Below are 21,726 nucleotides of genomic sequence, written 5' to 3' on the forward strand. Positions count from 1 at the left end.
CGAGGCAAGATGTTCTTGATTATTTCAGATAGGAGTAGCTGAACATCGAATTCCTTGAATAATTTGCATAGATTGTCAACTACAGGCAAACCAACAGCAATAACCTGTTTGGGTTCAATAATATAGACCATATATATAAATTGGGGGAAGGGGGGTATGACTAGAATAGAGAAAGAAAAAAAAAAAGCTACCGGAGGCGACCACAGCCACTCTGATCAATGCTTGTGTTTATTGCAGAACACTTCTGAAGCAGCTCTTTGAGCAGCTTGACTAAAAATAGTATTTTATGATTGGTCACATCGTGGAGGAATAAACAAAACCTCATCGGGTAATGGCAACATAACACGCTGATCGTGGGCTGCTTTTAAATGAACATTTATAAAGCAAAATATCTTTGGCCATATTAGCCTACTCTATAGCATTAACACAGGCTTTACTCCTTTTAAACTTTATTTGGAATGTCACCATTTCTGTCACTGCAATTTCCCGATCAGATGAATGAACAAATACACACACAAAATTGCCTGCCTCATGAAAAGTGAAAATATTAATAAATAATTTACTTAATATTTGCATCATTTGTAATTTATTCTATCCACCCGCGAACAACCCACAAGTAATGATAATGCATTTTTTACTAACTGCGCTGCATTTTATTCAACGAAACAATCCTTTTGGAAAATCTATGTGGTGGTCATTTTTGATATAGTGACGAGCCGTCACAAAAAACTCAAAGTATAGGAAACACTGAACACACCAAGTCAAATGACCATAGTGATAAAATAAAAGATGTCACATATTACACAACCTGCTGCTAAAAAGGTTGGTTTTAAGTATATAGGCTTTTCTGTAAAAAAAAAAAAAAAAAAACAAAAAAAAAAAAAAACCTTTGCTCAGAAACTATTTAGTTCCAGTTGGAAAAGTAATGCATCAAACCAGAGATTTTAATAAATCATTTAAGATGGAACTGCAATAAGAGTTTGACACTACTGTATTCATTGTAACGCAAAAAAGTTTATAATATCCATTTATTATGGTTCACCCAAGACTTACAACCACTACGCACAGCTTCATCTACACTTACAAATTTGCAGAGCCCAAGATTCATGCCTCAAATAACCATAATAGCCACACTAACGATAAGACAAATTACAACCATATTCAGCCTGACAAGTAAATCCAGAACCTCTAAGGATGATCATCATGAATTCCAACATCATTTTCCTCCCAGTGAACCTTAAGAATAAGTCACAACCATACCGAAAGACAATGCCACGGCTCCTACAGGCAGCAGCGGTTACAAACAAATGGATAGAGATCTGCATTATGCATTCGTCTCAGCCTTCCAAAGCTGCAATTCTCTAATTTGATACAGCAGTGTGGCCTGCGTGATGGTACTGCAAAATGGGCAATCTGAAACACGGGCTTTATCCCAAAAAAGAGATTAAACCAGATGATTTGAAACCACCACTGTGCACGTTCAACCAACAAAAGGTCAACACTGGGCCCTCTGACACCCACCATTCTTCCATTTGGAACAAGATCCCTCCCATTGTGACAATCTACTGCGTCACTGTTTCCACCCAGCAAGTCTGCCAACACCAGATGAAGCTGCAGTATGGCAAAAACAGGATCCTGGTTCATTAAGCACAAACCACAGCAAGAATTAACAGAGACAGCAGGCCAACAGCATTTCCTCACTCTAGAGCATTGTGGACATTAGTCAGAGTAAACACCATATTTAATTTATGAATAAAAATGAATCTGTGAGGGACAGATGTGTGTCAACCGCTTAGATACCAAAAAATCTGTTCATCTAGAGTTGCAACCAGAGTAGTGCAAAAGTCATTTTGAAGAACTGACTCCTACTCAATCAGTCCGAATATGAACTGAATTGGCAACAGGACATTCAGTTAGAAACAGAGTACAAATGACAGGAAGAGGAATTTCCTGGAATACAATTCAAAGAACTGACAGGTGATCCATAAAGTTTGTACACCTCGGTGAACAAGCTAAATTATTAAATATGATGAAAAACAAAGTAAGTACATTTCAACAGATGACATTTCTAACCTATCTGTCTAGCCTGAAACCGATGACCTTTTAAACACTTTTTAACATTTTCCAAGACAACTTTTGAAGTTTGTCTTGACATACATTGCTTTTTCAGTTCAGTTTTATTTGTGATTAACATTTTTCACAAGATGTAGTTTCAAAGTAGCTTTACAGAAAATGCTTTTTTCAGTGTCACAATTGTGTTATTCGGTTTAGGTTTTTGAAATTTGCTTTAATTCTAACCTATTAAACTCAAAGACAAACTGAACAAATTCAGGGACTGAATTTGAAAAGTAATTCCAATTAAATTTTAAATGGCGCAATGGCTCAATCCTGTTTGCCCCCTTCCTACGTTTTTAAATGATCCACCATCAGTGTTAAGTCGAAGAATTAGTAAATCTTTTAAAAATGAGTCTCAAGACGTTTGGTTCCATTCGGTTTTGTTCCACCTAGCCGTTTTGCACATGTTAATGTACATGTTGGGTCCAAGTTCACCTTTTCGAAATCCTAATCCTCAACCAACTGGAATGGAAGACGTTTATATGTCTTTATCTTAATTTTATGTTGATTTTTTTTATCTTTCAGGTCAAACATTGCATAGATTCATCTGTATTCTGAAAATGTCTGTCAAAATTGAGTACAAGTCCACTCGAGTCCATAGAGTTAATTTATAATTGAGGTCCAAGTATCCAAAATTTCCAATGTGTCTAACAGAAATGTCACATGTCCAACCAAAACATGAACCTGCAGCCAGCCAAAAGACCAATTAGTTGATTTTGAAAAGTGGTTTTGTACATCCTTAAATAAGACCCAAAAATGGCATCCACCCCAGGAAAGGTCCCCAGTAGATGCTGCATGTCAAACTCATTGTGGATTCAACAGTTGATGGGAAGATAATAAAAGCCCATTTTTCATGAGACGGCAACTAGAAGGCATGAGTGCTGGTGCCTGAAGATGGTCTGTGAGGAGAATCCTGTGGGGCCGGCGAAGTAAAAGGAGGGCGAAACACAACAGCTTGAATGATGGGATGTATTTGTCAAATGAAGGGTTGCTGCTTTGGTCGACTCTCGTCCCATTAGAGCACAAGATATTGACTTGTATAAAGCAGGCTGATGTTTATTTTGCCTGTCTGCTTTTCTGCAGTGGTGGCAGCGCTGCATCAGGGTGTCAGGCACTCACAGGGCTCTCTTAACTAAGATTAATTGCAACTAATCGTCGATGCATGGTGGAACACGGAACAAAGCGAGCCTCAGATCCTATTATCCAGCTGCTCGGGAGGAGAAAATTAGCTAGCTTGCATCGCTGACGCGAGGGGAGTCGTGGGAGCTCGTTATGTTGTTTGCTTCCAGTCACACATGCATCTGTCAATAAGACAGCGAGAAAACACTAGCACTGGCATGTCACCATGACAGTCCCTCTGTATTTCATGCAATCCCCATCCCTCCTGCTAGCTGAGAAAGGAGAACAGAAGAAAATGTATGTGCTCGCTCGCTCCTCCAAACGCGTCCTGGTGCACATCTGCAAATGGTGGATGATTTCATATTTCACACTTGTTCTGCAGAAAGAATGGCTGGCGAGCTTCTAACTACCGGTAGGATTTCAAGTGGTAGGATCTACAAGAAGATTCAATATGACTTACATTGGCACAAGGACGAGCGCTCTGGCATGCTAGGATGGAAAGGGAATTGCTAGTTCCTCATTGTTTGATGCAACAACAGGCTCAAAAAGGGCATCTTTTCACATCTGCAGAAGGACTGTATCTTATCTGGACTTTAGATGGGGACAAACAACAATGGATCACATGGTTTAACATGAACGTCATATTTCAAGAAGTCAATTAAGCGGGAACCTATTTATTTTACACAGTAATGCCTTCTGGCTGCCTGCTGGATGAAATATGCCAGATTATAACAAGCATTAGCCAACTGTCATTATAATTTTTACATTATAATGTTATTATTAGTTGTGTGTTTGGCATCTTTACTACTAGAAACTGTGTTGATGTCTATAAACATTAAGTTCAAGTTTATTCGAAATTCAATGTTTACAACCATGCTAAAGTATTACTCTTGGAACAGAAAAATGGTTTAGTTTAAAAGGGTTTTAGTGGTCATGATGTCATTAGGGAGACAATGAAGGGTAGTTGAGCATCTTTGACAAAAGAAAATCAAAGAAAGATTGCAGCTGTCTGGATGGAATTAAATTATCAAATTGAAATTGGTCGAACTGGATGAAACATTTTAAAATTAGGGTTTCAAAAAAAAAAAAAAAAAAAAAAAAAAATTCCAGGATTTTTTTTTTTTATATTCCTTGGATTTTTTGGAAAGATTCCAGAAATTTACAGAACATTTTACACCCCTTTGCAACCCTATTTACAATAACGTTAATTTGTTCATTTAATATGCATTGTTACTCAAATGCTTAATTTATACAAAATTATATGAACAGCCATTTTCAATGCAAGATCAAATATACATGCAGACAAATAGGCTTCTTTGAAAATTACAAGAAAACTATAAAATGTTACAATCCTACATAGTTTTCTGATGAAAAATATTAACATACTGAAAAAAGATTACTTAAAATTAAAATGCTTAATTTCATTTAAAAATACAAACTGAAATTCAAAACGCAATTCAAAATGTAACCGACAGCAAAGACGGCGTCAAATTATTTGAATACTGAATTCCTATTTTATTTGAACACTGAATTACGATTGGTCCATTTAAACACTTGACCATTACACTGCAAAGAAGTGTCAAGTTTTGTGTCGATTCTCATACACAGTTGAAATAATACATGACATTTTTTGTCAGCCAGAACTAAAGCCTAAAATCCGAACTTCCCTAAATATTAACACGATTCTTCTGCTTCAACACAAGCACCGTCATTTCCTTCTGGAAATGCAAATCTGGTTTGTAGATTAATTATCCAATGTGATACGATTTTGACATGTCAGTTCACAGCCTTTCATAATCTGACAGATGGCACTTAATTCTGTTGACGTGCTGGCAAAGTGCAACTTCAAGTGCTCTGCTGCTGTTCAGCTGCAAAGCTAATTTGGAAAATACACTGTCAATAGTGATTGGAAAAAGTGGTGGCAGGCAATCAATTTTTCAGTCTGCAATGATCCAACTGAAGCAAGAGTTGAAACGCAAATTCTTCCATTTTACAGTCTTATGAATCAATCTGCAAAACATGTGGAGAGGAGAGCAATTTAAATTATACATTCGGTTTTTTTTTTTTTTTCATAAAATTACTGTCTGTATCTGGATCATTCTTTTTGTATAAAGGCTATTTAAATGGTTCTTAGGCATTTTAAATGTCATTACATTTAGACTTCCTAAAAAGAGACTGAAAGACCCCTTTCAAAAAGCAGTTTGTACCTGGTGGATTTAGATCGGAGCAAACCTAGAAAATTCATAAAAAGGTCCATGATTCTTCCAGGCCCCAAAATAATAAGAAATCTTATGTCTACAAGCCATGTTAGCTGTATGAGCAAAGGGACACAAGAGTGATAGAAAAATATAGACATCAGTGGCACCCTGGGAAGTGACTTCATGCCTTCCATCTCTTCCCTTCATCTGACTCTGGAGTCACAGTGGCGTGATTCCCGGAAGATACTTGCTAGTCACTGAGGCTGATCTTCCTGCACTTGTGATTAATTATGCCTTGGAGAGAGGTGCAGAGCAATCTACTAAAACCGTGGACAGGACACATTCAGTGGTGGCATCAGGGACCATTAATAAATCAGACCATTTAAGTAGAAGATGGGAACACTGCCAGGGTCATGATGGCGGGCCACGTCCCCTGAGAAACCAAACGGGAAATGGATCGTGATTCCTCACTGATTAGCTTACCCTTAAGGTGTGCATTAGAAGCCAGTTGTTCAGGTGTCTGATTGTTCTCAAGGTTTCCCAGCCGGTGGTTCAAGAAACCTCTAGGGGTTTACAGTGAAACTGCTGGAGTTTCATCAGATCAGTCAAATAAGAAAGTCAAATTCAATTCAATTTGAAAAATGTGGGTTTTATTTAAAAGACAGACATGACTTAACTTGAATCAATATGAAGGACTTAGAGTGCCACTTAAAATGTGCAACTAATTATATAATTGCATTGCCAAATAGAATCTATAGTGTTTTCATTTATTTTTTATATATAAATGTATTCACTACATTTGACTGCATTATTAAAAATGAATTAAACCAGTTTCAATTACATCTATTTGCCATTTGAAATGCTTCCAATTAATTCAGTAGCAAATCATGAGCAAACTAGAAATGACGGCTTTGGGATGTTTCCAATAAAGACGATTAAAAAAAAAAAAAAAAAAAAAACCTTTTGACTAACTCGAAGGACTAGGAAAGACATTAAAAATTCACACATTGGAACCAGTAAAACAATAAATGTTGTCTTCAATCATTAAAAAAAAAGAAAAAAAAAAAAAAACATACACACACTAAAATTACCAAAACCATAAAGCAAAAGAGAAATAAGAGCTAATAACTGAAATTTCAAAATATTCATAAATACTATAATCGTAGATAAACTATACTTTAAAAGAAGTTGGGAACGAATTAAATACAACTTAATTGCCAAAAAAAGTGATTAAAATAGCAATTTATCCCTTTATTTTGCATTTAATTAGTAAGAGAAACATGAGTGATTCTTTCAAGCTAGAAATGAAAACTTGAGTAGTTTCTAAGTAAGATCCAAGACTGTCATCTTACATTTTTTTTAATAAAAATATGCATCTTAAAATATGCTAACTGCAATAAAAAAAATAATAATAATAGACACCGAATTATTTTAAATTAATACCACTTAAAAGGTTTCAATGCCATGGCTGCATAACCACCTCAGAGCATGCAAAAATGTTCAATAATTTAACAATCCATTGTCAATTATTTTTCATATACCATTACAAAACTACTCATAATTTAAGAGTTTAGTCAGACGCCCACATCAGTTCAGAAACATTTAGTAAATCTCAGGAGGCACTTCAAGCAACTGACCTGACCTAACATGTCAACACGAGTTGGATTTTATTTGGTCAGGTTGATTACAAATGGGTGAACACACCTGCCCTGACATGTGAACAGCACAGGCCAAATGGAAAGTTTGTTAGATTCAATGTGGAGAGGTGCGGTGGGCTAGATAAACTTATCTAAAGTCCACATTGTAGGTCTAATCTTAGAGTAGTGCACATGGCTGGCAGTGCCTGTGCCCCTGTAGGGTCCCGCTTAATCGATAACCACTGCACACCTGAAGCTTTCAGCCTGTAGCCTCCACATCTCACCCAGCTCCCACGGCGTGACGCCCCTCTGTCATCTCTCACCTCCCTTCACATGAGCTCAATGAATCAGCAGATGTCAGAAGAACCCTGGAAACTTGAATCAAGTTCAGGGTCAATGCTTTCAGCGGTGTGCGCGGATATTCAACCAATAATCAAGTGCACTGCATCAATTCTTCCAAACGCTCACGCTGGTGCTGGGATGAACTCCACTGTAATCAGTCTGCTCTCGGACTGTTTCCACATCAGTCTGCCAGACCACCAGCTGAACACTCATGAACAGGGCCTAAAACTCTAGACTAACATATTCACAGGTTTGAAAGCCTGGAATCAAAATTTGGGACATCTAATAGTTTAACCATCCTGGTGTTAAATTTTTTTTTGTAAAAAAATGGGTAGAACTTTGTGTTATGGGTCAAATAGACTCACATTGGTTTATTAATGCAATTTGCCAAAAATGAAAAACACTAAACCTCTAATATAGATTGTCAGACTAAAAATATAAAAACGTGAAAAATTCCCATCTGGTTTTATTTTGTTTGTGGTCAGTTAGACTAATTTTTGTTCAAAATTAACTGCAGTATTTTTTTTTCGCTTGTCATAACTATTTGTAGTGACCAGCTGCACACTCAGGTGCAAATAACTATGGAGAGTATCTAACATTATTTGTATTGGGTGTAAGCAGTATTTATCAGGTAGTGCTTTCTGACTTTTTTGTTAGGTCTGGTTCTTAAACTCTTGGGGTAAATGGATTTCTCAGACTTCAATGCAGAGAAAAAAAAAAACACACCAACCCAACAACCAGTAACTGTGAAACTGTGAGACTGTGAAACTTGGAAAAAGAAACGGTGAATGCTCCATGGACGATTCAGAAGACAATTCCTCAGTTTCATGTAAACTTTGAGTTTGTTTTTCATATTTTGTTTTTCTGCTTTTTACCCGACTCTGTCTTGATCTTTGGCAAATTGCATGAAATCCAATGAGGGCTTCAATTTGACCCCAACACAAAATTCATAAAATCTATACAGCCTTTACAAAACGCATTTACATGTTGCAATTTTGCATGCAAATTAATGACTTTAAATGATAACTATTTTACAAACTTTCAAGAAGAAATAAGCAGTTTAACCAGTATTTCAAGCAGTTTGAAAGTCAGATGTGAGTCAAACTGACCTAAACACAACAGGAGGTTAAAACACATTTTTGTAATAGTCTAGCAAATAAGTAAATGTCAAAATTCAAATTCATCCTGAATGAAGTTGTCACTGAGTAGGGGTTACCTAGTTTCAAAATGTTTGATTGTACTTCCTGATTAACTTTTACTTTGCACAAATTAAAGAAAAACAATTTATTTGTTTGATAACTTGCACTTATGATAACTTAATAAAAAAAAGGATTAAACAGTTGAGCTTGACAATGTCAGTGACATGTAAACCTTCAGAAAATGCATATTTTCTTACATTTTTATTCATTCAAAAGTGCCTCATCACAAGAAATCTGACAGAGCCAATAATACAATGTCAGACATAATAGAAAATAATATTTGCTAGAAAAGTGAAATGCGGATTTCTTTATTATATTACATTATACTAGAATGCAAGAGGGCTTTTGAATACTTCAATCTGATTGGCTGACAAACGTTCAAAAGGTGTACAATTATTTTCAGGAAAAAAAACTAAAAAGTACTAAATATAATTGCACACAGAAACATGTTGTTAGCAATACTCTGAAAATTTTATCAGTAATTGTAGTGAGGTAATAACAGCGCTGTTCTTGAAACAGAATCTACGATAAGGCTACAAAAGTTTATTTGATCTAATAGACCCTACAAAAAATAAATAAAATTAAACATTCCCAAAAACCCTCAGCCAATTCCTCTGGTCTTCCATTTTTAAAAGGACCACAATAAGAGAAACCCAATATTGTCACCTGTGAAAAACTTATGAATTCTGAATAACCAACAGAGTATCAGGAGCAGACATAAGAAACTTTCCCTCGGCATTCTTTAGACGGGCAATCTGCCTCAATTTAAGCTGCACATCCAAATCCCATCACTCATCATGCACAGACAGAAAAAACACACTGTGTGCTTGATAGGATGGACTGAGTGATGAGCCGCAAGTGTGGTCTATGAGACGGGACTTACCAGGCAGCTCACGTCGAGCCAAACTACATAACCACACAAGACAACATTTTTATTTCATGTAGGGAATGTCAAAAGTACCTGTATTTTGGGATCAAGTCTATACTAAAATTAAAACAATAAAATGGAATGACACTAGTCTTTCTACAATATCTTTACAACGAAGCACAAACAACTGCTTTCAAATAGCTGCATGCATTCAGCAGATGACCGATAACCTAATAAGGAAATACAAAAGCACCATCAAAACAGCAGAGAGTTGAACTTGCATTTTCATCAGTTCATTGGATAAAAAAATAAAAACTTTTGAACACAAAACAATATTGGAGCTATTTATAAATCGTCTTTAAAGTGGATTTTAATTGGTCTGTTGTGTACCGACTAAGGAAGCTCCGACCGATTGGCTTCCAATCGTTATCTGCCAATAATGACTTGGGGAAGTTTAATCGGCAGTCTCTAAAATAATGGAAAATGGAAAGCTGAAATAATATCAACATTAAAGTACAATGAAAAGCAAGCATAAAAAAGGAGGTGCGAAGCAATTTTTTCTCATTCAAAACAAACAGAATGCGAAAAACACCTGAAATACCCCTTAAAATGAAAAACAAATAATATCATGAATTAAATCAAATAAAAGGCATAAGGGAAAGTATGCATAAATAAATAGGACATGACATGCGTTTACGCTTGCATTACTTTGTGCTTTATTGCAACATTCCACTAATCATTGCAATGTTTAATGAATTTTGTCTATTAAATCCCACCATATTTGTGACAGGTTCACTTTAATTGTTAAACGAGTGGGTTCACTAGCATAATTTATTGCAATATCAAAATTAGTACGGAGAACAGAGAAGTTTTACTGGTGGCATCTACATGAATTCCTAATGTTGAGAGTGAACAGCCAGAGACCTGCCTCTTGATCTATTGGCTTTGCAATAACGAAGCGCATCCTTGTGGTAAATATATGAGCAAGATGTACAGTACCTGAGTTCAGGCCTGCTCTTATCACCGCAAGTGTATCTCTGGATCCACATAACAGGCATTGCTGTATTGATTCAAGCCACGGCAGCATTAGGGAGCGATATTTCTTGCGCCGGCTGAAGAGATAAAGCACGTCCTTGGACAGCATCACCGGTTTGGTCTCTAGTGCTGCTACATCTAGACATCTATTGCAGCTTGTTAATGCTCAGCTCAGCCGAACGGTTCAACGCCGCTGACAAGCAGCACCTAACGGCAAGGTCATTCACTCAGTCAAAGTGTCAAGGATGGGGCCTGACCTCTCCAAGACGCCTGACGCCAAGCCGATAAAGGTCCAGGAGATAATTACAACCACCACTGGACCAGGCCAGTGCAGAAAACTAATAAACACTTCCTGTCATGGACAATACAATACTCCAGCTGGAGAGAGAAGACAGCAAGAAGCACAAAGCAAGCTACAAATAACTGCAGAATATCCCAGTATGATACGAATATCACCGCAGGGGTAGAGATGTGCAATTTATTAAAATGATCAAGACTATTGAGTGCATCAATGAACTGTTTAAAAGCTTAAATTAGTCAGTAACCAAGCAGCCTGATCCAAAGATACATGATGCACAAATCATACAAATCATAGTTAGAATCAAAATTATTGGAATGACTTTGAATTCGCTATATGTTGTGCAAATACAACCCAACATGCCATGCAAGGCTGTGCAATATGGCAAAAACTAAGCTTAATCTCCAATTTCAATTTTTAACTAGTCACCTTTGAACTACTACTAGATTTTCACACAACAGCTGAAAACTCATCTCTTTCAAAGCTGCTTGACTTCATCGTAAGAAAATTAATAAATTGTCTCTATTCATTTATTCCTTCTCTTTCTAGCTTGTGCTTTAACTTGATATTACAAGCACTTCCTGTGTCTGTTTGCCTCTTTAAGAAGAATCGCTTTGTGTCCCCCAATTTTAAGTCGCTTTGGATAAAAGCGTCTGCAAAATGACTAAATATAGTACTAATTATTATTTGTTGTTATTATTAAAATATATTTAACAAATACCAGTTTTAAAAAAAAACTGTTTTAGACCGCTTCATTTATAGCAATGGAAGAGTTGGTGTGAATCAAACCGTTGTATTGAAAGTGACAGCTTTATCGATTACAACGGGAGTGTTCCAGTTTTACCGCACTGCTTGCTTTGTGCAATTTCTTCCAATATGAAGAGTTGTTTTCCATGTTTCTAAAAGGATCAGAGTTGACGTTTTAGTCACAGTCTCGATTTAATTATGTATAAAACAGCAATTCATTAATTCAGGAACACCGCTCGAAGCTCGTTTGTGTTTCGACAAAATAGTCAACCCACATAAAGTAGGTATTTTAATGCCAATTCTATTAATCAAATTGAATCGTGATTACACTATTAAAAAAATACAAGTGAAAAGCAATTCCCCTTTCCACAGTTCTCTTGCCCTGAAATCCAAATAATTCCTCTCTCGCCGCTTCCCAGAGCGCCGAGTGCAATCAATGATTAACTGTCCAGAGAATGGAGCTCTGGAGATTGCCGTGCACCTCACCTTCATCGAATTCGACATCATCTTCAGTGTGCTGGGGGAAGGGGAAGCAGTTTGTGATCTCCAGACTGTCCTCAACCACCAGTCCAAGCAGAACACCCTGAACCACCTCACTACCCTGGCCCTCCTCCTGGTAGTGCTTAATGATCTTCAACACCACCTGCAGACACACAAACACACAGCTTGATCAGGAACCTAAGAGGAAACACTTCTTGCAAAACCAAATTTGGGATGGTCGAAGCAAACTGAATATATGATGCAATTTCTCCCCCTTAAGGTGTTTAAAGTGTCTTTGCGTCACCTTTGCAGAAGCAACAGCGGACAGAAATAACATTTATATGAGTTTATTGCATGAAGATTTGTGAGGTGCAACCAGGAACACAACTGCATGGGCAGACACTTGAAAGAACTGGTTAGCATTTAACTAGGCATGCAATAAAAAAGGCAGATTTTCATACTCTACTAGACTTAAAGCACATGAAAGCAACTAACTGGTATACTTTCCCCAGATTAATTAAAGTACAGTAAGACAATTGTTTTGTATTCAGTCTTCTGAAATGTTTATATATGCAAGAGGAATTATCTAATTAAATATGCACTGATTTGCATGCATAAAGCCAGGATCAGAATTTGAGTTGACTTGACATTGGAGTTTAAAGGTTTTTACAGAGGAGATTTTGGATCTCTTTTTGTCACTCCATAAATCACTACCGTCAATATTCAGAGAGAGAACAAAAACACATACACTCATGTTTTTAGGAATAAAACGTGTCAAATGATACATGAATAAACCTTTCTGAAAAAGCTTTCAGATTAAAGATATGAAAAACTATAAAGTCTCGTCTATTTAAATGCTCATAAATAAAGAATTCTGACTCTGTTCATGAGAGAACAGCCTTTGAAAAGATATGTACTGTAACTGAAATCAACATATGCAAATAATTGAACTGCAACACAATACTTAGTGCATGTCGGATGTTTTCGTTCCACAAAAAGGAATATTTGCTTTAAATGGGATCCTCTGCAGTGAATGGGTGCCGTCAGAATGAGAGTCCAAACAGCTGATAAAAACATCACAATAATCCACAGCACTCCAGTTCATCAGTTAATGTCTTGTGAAGTGAAAAGCATCATGTTTGTAAAAAATCCATCATTAAAGCACTTTAACTTCAAATCATCACTTTCTAATCTACATCGGATATGGCCTCAAGGGGAGTACATTTTCAGCAAATTTCTATTCATTTTGAAAGCTCTGAATTTTGCTGACCCCAATCAGACGTGTTTCAACATTAAAAACACATTAGAGAACAAGAATAATCATACGTTTTGCACATTTTTATGCTTAATTAAGATGCAGTAATCAGCAATCCATCTCAGCTGACCACTTGTTATCGGATGAACCGAGACGGATGTTCATTCCAGGTTTATATGTTCACCCATGTGCTTTAGACAGCTCGAAGGAGAATATTAATGTGTGCAAGCTTCAATTTAAAGCTTGGCAGAGAGGGAATACATCGGTCTGTGCTCAAAACAGCCATGAATGTGAAGAGCAGGCATGTTGCTTTAAAATACAAGTTGGAGAGCTAAATGGCAGATTGCTCCTCCATCTTAACGTGGTACTCTGTGACCACTTCTAGCAGAAAAAGATGGAGAAAGACCTGGGGTTAATGGAAGAACAAATACACTCACTCTCTAATTACGCCGTCTGTACAGCAGCCTCTCTGAATACCAATCCACTGGGGGTTTTCTTCCAAGTCCTACAGATGCAAGAACTCATCTTCGATCCCATTGAGAGAGCCAGTTCACGCTGCCCAAGGCCTGATGGGATGTGTTTGTTTTTCTCAGAAAGGACACAGCATTTTATACTGCCAATTTCTGATGGCTAACTAAAGTGCATCTGTAATTTCATACAGAGTAACGAATCAGGAGATGCATTTAGAGCGTACAGATACTGCACAAACGAGGCGGAAGTCACATATTTACTGTTATTTCAGCAGATAAGAGTGGGACAAACCTATTCCAACCTCAAATCACTGCTATAGACAACCTTTGTTTTTTTTATACATACATACAGACACACACACACACACTGAAACATGATTTTATGACAGTAGGTTGCATTAATTTTTCTCAAATGCTTTATTGGCTCACCAAAGTGGACAGAAGACATGCTTCAACATCATCTGACTAATCAAAATTTTGCAGAATCTTTTAAAAACACTTCTGTGCTTCTCGAATGCCAAAACATGTCCTGTATGTATGATTTAACTTGCAATTTTAAAGTTTTAGTGTGTGAATATTAATAGGGTCCTGCAAAAAGAACTTCATAAGCTTGAGAAAGTGTCCAGTCAAGCATCTTATTAAATATTCATGAGCCAAAACCTTTACAACAGTAGGATGTCCATTTTAAAGCTGATCAGGACACACTTAACATCATTCTGTCAGTCAGCAAGTTATGCCTGCTGCGTAAATGTCATGATATAATTGGTATTCAATAGATGGATAGATATATTTTATTTTTAAAGAGATTAAAACCTACTGCAAGAATGCTCTAAATTAATAAAAAAATGACTAATTTATAGTTACAAAAAAAAAAGTTTGAACAGAATACTGAAAAAAGGCAGCAGTTTTTACAAATATGTGAAGCAGTTTTTTGACTGTTTTCAAAACTGATAAGAAAAGTTTCTTGAGCAGCAAATCAGCATATCAGAATGATTTCTGAATGTTCATGTGACACTGACTGCAGGAATTATGCTAAAAATTCAGCTTTGCATCACAGAAATAAGTTACATTTGAACAGAAGTTCAAATAGAAAACGGTTATTTTAAATAAATCAAAATAAATGCAGACTATAAAAACTTCAAAATCTTATTAACCCCAAACTTTGGAATGGTAGTGTGTATATTAAAGTCAACAACCACAAAATAAACCCACACGTAGAGCAGCTTTACTCAATGAACATAAAGCACTGCAACTGACCAATCAGAATAGAGCATTCCAGAGGGTGGCGTAACAAGGTGTAATAGAGTTTAGATCAATCATTTTTGTCATTAAAAGGAATCATAAAGGCAACGACATCATTAAGTTGAATCGTAATCATTAAAAACCTTACGATTCCCCATCGCTCCCCTCCTGTAGCCTGAAGCTGCATGGAACAAATCTGCCATCATTTACCACAACATTCATAAAACAGAGGCAATATTACACACAATTCTCTGGGTGCGAGTAACATGTCAAGCCCAAATGAGCGGACAGCGCTCGCCACATCCCAGCTGTAAAGATATATGAAGCATTTCACGGTGGCGCGTTGAATTAATTATAGATGGACTCCCTGTAAACAAATTCATAACCTTTGGCTTTAAAAACTCCACACAGATGGTGGTCAGACATATGGTGGGAGTCCATGGCACCTCATTTCCACATGAGCCAGGGGCTCTATATGTTGCGTTCCAAAGCTGATTTGTGCCTTTTGAGGGTTTGTAACAGGCTTTAAGGTCAGCAAAAAAAAAAAAAAAAGCTGTAAAGTCAATACTCTCTGAGCTGAGTCCTGCCAATCTGATCTTTTCGAGTCGAGGCGTCGTGCTGGAAGAATTGTGAAAAAGCCCATTCCCCTAAATTATTCAGGAGGGATGTCACACACCTGCTTCCTCAAATGAATGGAGCTGCGCTTGGTTGGCCAATACAGTCAGTAAAACACAAAGCCAGCGGCAAAGACGACGAAGCGCAGTGAAACACTCCATACGGCAGAGAGATGCGAGGGAATACGGATGTCACTAATTGCCTGAGCAGTTGTAACACATAAGAGAACAGGAAACAGCAGCATCCAACTTCCTGTTGTTCCAGTCTTAGGGTTTGAATCATCACTCATTTGATTCAAGGCAATTAATGACTGATTAAACGACTAAACATGCTGTTTTAGAATGCTCCACTCCTCACGGATCTTAATTGTTTAATATATATTAACATATTAATCTACTGTCATTAACAGTTATGTGAGGCACTCACTGGTTAAATCTTATGTGCCCTCCAGAAGTTTGCGCTCTGCAAGTGAATGACGCCTTGTGGTGCCATCCCAAAGAAGTTCAAAATCACTCACAATCCTTTTCCTGAACTGTGCCCAGCTCACATCCAAAAACACACTTATTTGGAGACATTCTCGAACAAATCCTATGCAGCGCTGCCAACGATTTCCTGATGAAGCGGGTTGATGTGCGTGGTCTCCCTCTTCTCTGGTCAACGCGTGCACGTGTGCAAAAAAAAAAACCCCAGCCGTAACTTGTACCAACCCAGGAGGATTTTCAGCACAGATATTCGCAGTCATTCTTCTAAATTATTTTTTCCAACTTTGGCCATGTTTAACATGAGAATCCATTTCTTTAACACTGTGAGCAACTCTGAAGTCATTATCTGGCTCGGCGTTCATCTTCAGTTCTCTCTTCACAGCAGTTCAGTCAGTGTACTGTTTGAGTAAATGAATTACTCCGGGATATAGGTTCGTTTGAACTCAGATGGAGTGTCAGCCACATTAAAAAAGTTAACAGCTCAAGTCATTTGTGGATTAATGCGTATTGGAGACACAAACAGTTTAAAACAATTCAGTTCGATTTGGTGAACTGGTTCAAAAAGATCCGGTTACAGCGAATGATTCATTCGCTAACCGGATATGACAAACTGCTTTGTTTTGAACTCTCTCTCTCTCTCACAACAGACATGTAAGAGAAGACAATGCTGAATAAACTCGTAGTTTTTGTTATTTTTGGACCAAAATGCATTTGATGCTTCAAAATATTCTAACTGACCCTCTTATGTCACATGGACTACTTTGATGATGTTTTTCTTACCTTTCTGGACATGGACATGTTACAATGGAGGGACTGAGAGCTCTCGGACTAAATCTAAAATATCTTAAACCGTGTTCCCAAGATAAATGGAGGGGTTACGGGTTTGGAACGACATGAGGGTGAGTTATTAATGACATAATTTAGATTTTTCAATGAACTAACCCTTTAACATTAACCAATTGCCTGTGCAGCCATTCTGACATCAGCTGAAAAGAAAACCATTTAAGGCAGAGCTACTTTTAACATTTTGACACGTTAAAAGTTCTAGTCCGCTTTATGCAAAAGCATCTCATAACAACCATCAGAGAACAACAGCGATGCCACAATCAGCTCATATCCTCCACTGACTTGCCCTGAACCCCGTCAGTCAAACAAGGCATCAGCGCGGGCCGAAGGAACCTCAGGGGGCTGGCTTTTTACCATGGATTCAAAGCGGTGCTCCACACCCCCTGTTCTCCTCCTCCATCAGCTGGGTGTCAATAAAAGAATACTTAATGAGGGCATGCAGCATGCGTTCCAGCTGCAGCGGTGCTTTGACTCCTGTTCACGGGGCCAGCGCAGACTACACAGCCCCATCAAAGCAGCAAAACACAGCCTCAACACTTCATCTAATGATCACCTGTGAACTCAGGAGAATTGCACGCTTGCCAGTTCTATTTTTGATAGGCGCTTTTGTTTTGCAATGACTAGCATTCTCTCTGCGGCGTATTGCGAGTGTTCTTTCTTGCTTTCAAACTTGCCTCAGCTGAGGGGTGATGCAATAAACGCGCTAACACATTCCCCACGGATCACAATGACGCGCAGACATAGCCTGATGACTGCAGCTTTGGTAGGACGAGGCCTATGATCCATCTTCATAAAACAATGACGAAACTAAATCTCTAACAACCGCACACTAAACCGCCTCATAAAATGAACAGCCTTTGACAACATCATAACCGAACAGTTTAACACCAAGCTAACAAATGAGCTCATACTTCAGATTTGCAATGCTGGGAGGAGAAACCTGGAGAGCTTGAAATAAGGCCTAGCAGTTCACTTTTAAGTAATAGTAATAGTTTAAGTAAAGTAATGTGGAATGTCAAATAACTACTGGAAACAAAAAACTATATTTAAAACAAAATACTGAACTGATTATTGCTGTAACTTTTTACTCTTGTTCTTTTGGACAAAATGTATTAATAAAATAAAAATAGATTTTTTTCACACACAAAGACGGGATAAAATATATAAAACATTCTTAGGGCAAGCATTAAAGGAAAAATTCACCTAAAATTTAAATTGCCATCAGAATTCACTCATTATTTACAGATAATCTACTGTAAATCTCATTTGTGGTTCTCAAACAATCACGTAGCAAGTGAGAACCTATTGAATAGTTGAATAGAATAATTTAACAAGTGCAAATTAGATTTAAAAACCCCAGTTGAGAGGAATGTGATTGAAAAATTGCCATTTTTTATTATATATTTCAGTCTGTTCCTCTCACAAAGCTATTTTATGTCTTAAGACCTGAAAAAAAAAAGCTAAATATTTCAAAAGAGCAACTTTTTGGGAGCTTGAAGGAATTCATCCAGTCTCTTTATTTGCAAAAGAGCAGCTCTGACTCTCTGCTTAATATCGCCTTTTGTGCTTACAAAAGAAAACACTATGGCAAGTATTTAAACAGATGCAAGCGACTGTCCCATCAAGGTCAACCCACATCCAAAATGCACCAACTACAGCGGATAGTGCCAGGATGTGCTTTTCTTGAGACGACTTCGCCCTCTGTTGGCAGTGATGCATAACGCAGGCCACTGCCACATCTGTACTGCATCAACCTCAAACTCAGACAAGCTCTTTAATTAAGCAAGCCCTTCAGTTCTACTGCACACCAGGAGATAAACAACAGACTGTCCGCATGCATTACGCTGATGATAACTGGAGGGTTTAGACCAAATGCCAAACTCTCTACAATCTTCAGCCTTTATCTACCGGGAATCACTGGTCTGTATAAGTGAATGCAGGCTAATGGGGTAGAATGACTTCCAAAAACAATTCCATTAAGCAACTTTTCCACAATGAAAATCATATTCGGATCATATTCATATATTTCAGCCAGACGATCAAAGTGAGCCTTAAAATCAATAAACGATGTACTGTGTTGGTCTCAGACCAGATTCATTTTCAATATTTTAAAAGAATGTTGGTAACAAAACAATAGCAGGTAGCACCTGATTTCCATGGTATGAAATAAAGCAAATATGGAATACTGTGGAAGTCAAAGGTAGAGGTCTTGTATCGGTTTTGCCAATTTATCGGCACTGATAGTTGATTGCTGGAACAATCGTTTATCGGGAAAAAATCCATGCCGATAGTTTTCCGGGTTGCGTCCAGTGTTAATTTTGACACGAAATTTTAATTTAGTTTTAGTCTTAGTCTTTTGACTATAATTCTTTTTAGTTTTAGTCAAGTTTTAGTCATCTGATTTGTTTTAATTTTAGTCTTATTTTAGTCGACTAAAATTACTTGGTATTTTAGGACTAAAATCAATGACCAATTTACTAGACAATTTTTTACCGCTGGTATTCAAAAGCTTTTATGCAGCAACAAACGCTGTCATGATGTAAATGTAAACAATAACTAGCTGCCAATTGACCATCAATAAAAGAAAAATAAAGTTAGGTCCAGGACCTTAAAGCTTACAGCTGAGCTGAACAATAAGTGCAAACATTTTTAATTTAAAGTAAAGGTTTAATAAGTTGGCAGCTAGGTGGATAAAAAAGATTTTATAAGGTATTCATTTATCTAGCAATATTGTATGTTTTAAATACTACAATATTGCTAGATTAGTATGTATAATGATAGGATGTGAACATTCACGTTTTACATGACTAAGCTAGAAATATTTGTGATATTGTCAACAAGTAGAACATTATAAAATATACTAAACATTAGTATTAATCAAATGTATGTAGCATAATATTACGTATTAGTATGGTGCTCTCATCTAACTTGAAGGGGCTATTTTACAGTACTTTTCAGTTCGTAATATTTAATGCTGCAACATCTACGCACTGCAGTCTTCCAATTTTGCTTAGCTCAATAAACAATAGAACATCGTTGTGAATTTACCTTTGAGAAAATGTCCGGGTGGCTAGTCTGTAAATGTCTTTTAAAATTGGTTGTGTTCTTGCCACGAATGATCGCTCCGCATGCTTTACACTTAATTTTGTTTTGTTCGTCGTCAAACGTGAAGTGAGCTGTGGACATTGTGTCGCTCTTTTAGACATCACCTCTTCGAATGCCGTCTTCCCGGGAGCTCAGTCAAAAACGGAATACTTTCGCTTCACGTCTCAATAAGTCAGGCTCTGATTGGTTCTCTTCTCTCATGCAGTCTCGCCTGTTCGGTTTTGACGGTTCTTTTGTTCATTCCTCACATCTCTCCCGTCTGCTGATTTGATTTTCGTCACAGTCTATTTTCGTCTCGTCCTTTATTCATTGACGATAATGTCAATCAATTTAGTCATAGCTTTAGTCTCCATCAGTGACTTTTTTAGTTTTCGTTTCCGTCCACAAAAATATATTCGTGACGAAAATAATGCCAAAAATATTTAGTCAACGAAATTAACACTGGTTGCGTCCATTGCTGGAGTGGCTGAGAAGGCTCGGTTTCATTGTACAGTGCGAGAGCGGCCTCTAGTGATTGAAATCACCGACAGCACGTGCTGTTTGTTTAGACACAATGCTGCACACTGAACAGAGCAAGAAAATTAGTTTTTCTTGCTCTGTTCAGTAGATCCATTTTAAAAACTATCAGTTAATTAATCGGTATCGGCCAGTGTGCTCCAACCTAGCTATCGGTATAATCCACTATCGGTCGACCTCAAGTCAAAGGGAACCAGAAACTGATTGAAACTTACAGAAACTGGTTACCAATATTCTGTAAAAGGTTTTCTTTTATGCTCAGCAGAACAGGTTTGGAATACAACGAGGGTTCGTAAATGACAATTTTCATTTTTTGGTGAAATTTCCCTTTGCTAATAACACTCGAACGTGCTTCCAAGAATATGCTACACTGGTTGATATCTTAATGAATAAATAAATATTAGTGTGTATTATCATATAAAACTAGAGTACACTACCATTCAAATGTTCAGTTTTTTTTCACGAAAATGTTTATTCAGCAAAGTGGCATTAAATTGATCAACAATAAAGACTTTATAATGTTACAAATTATTTCTATTTGAAATCAATACCTTTTTTTTTAACTTTGTCAAATAATCCTGAAAATTTATTAGTTTCCAGAAAAACAACGCAGCACAACAGTTTTCAACATTAATTACGCAGTCGGTGTCTGGGAGTAACCTTAAACTGCTTACAGTTACGTAATTTAATTACTAAATAAATGTAATTGTAATCCGTTACAGGTACAGAGAACAAAAAATACAATTAAATTAGTTACTTATGAAAATATTAAGGGGGTTACATAAAAATTTTTCAGACACCCACATAGAGATTTAATTGCATCAAGCACTGAGCAGCACGTAAATTTATTTTTTTACTCAGTCGGTTATTTTACCATGTAGTCTATTACCTTGGAAGGTGTTTGTCTTTCACACATTCAAATGCAGAAATTCTCTGACTTTTGTGTCACCTAATCCTCTTTCACCTAATATGTGACACTGGAGCACAAAACCAGTTATTAGCAGCACGGCTATATTTTTTGCCAACAATACATTGTATGGGTCTAAACTATCGATTTTTCTTTTATGCCAATATCATTACGATATTACGTTAAGATCATGTTACATGAAGATATTTCGTAAATTTCCTAACGATTATATATCAAAACTTAATTTTTG

General features: G+C 37.0%; 1 protein-coding gene across 1 annotated transcript in view; it reads right to left on the minus strand.

Moving 5' to 3' along the window:
• Positions 1–21,726, minus strand: part of LOC132103414 (eukaryotic translation initiation factor 3 subunit H-A-like) — a 52,487-nt gene that overhangs the window by 30,285 nt on the left and 476 nt on the right. Inside the window, exon 2 of the mRNA XM_059508493.1 lies at positions 12,045–12,201. Coding sequence (XP_059364476.1) covers positions 12,045–12,201 — 157 coding nt within the window. The remainder of the gene's footprint in view (positions 1–12,044; positions 12,202–21,726) is intronic.

Source organism: Carassius carassius, chromosome 24 (assembly GCF_963082965.1).
Source record: "Carassius carassius chromosome 24, fCarCar2.1, whole genome shotgun sequence".
Lineage (NCBI taxonomy): Eukaryota > Metazoa > Chordata > Actinopteri > Cypriniformes > Cyprinidae > Carassius > Carassius carassius.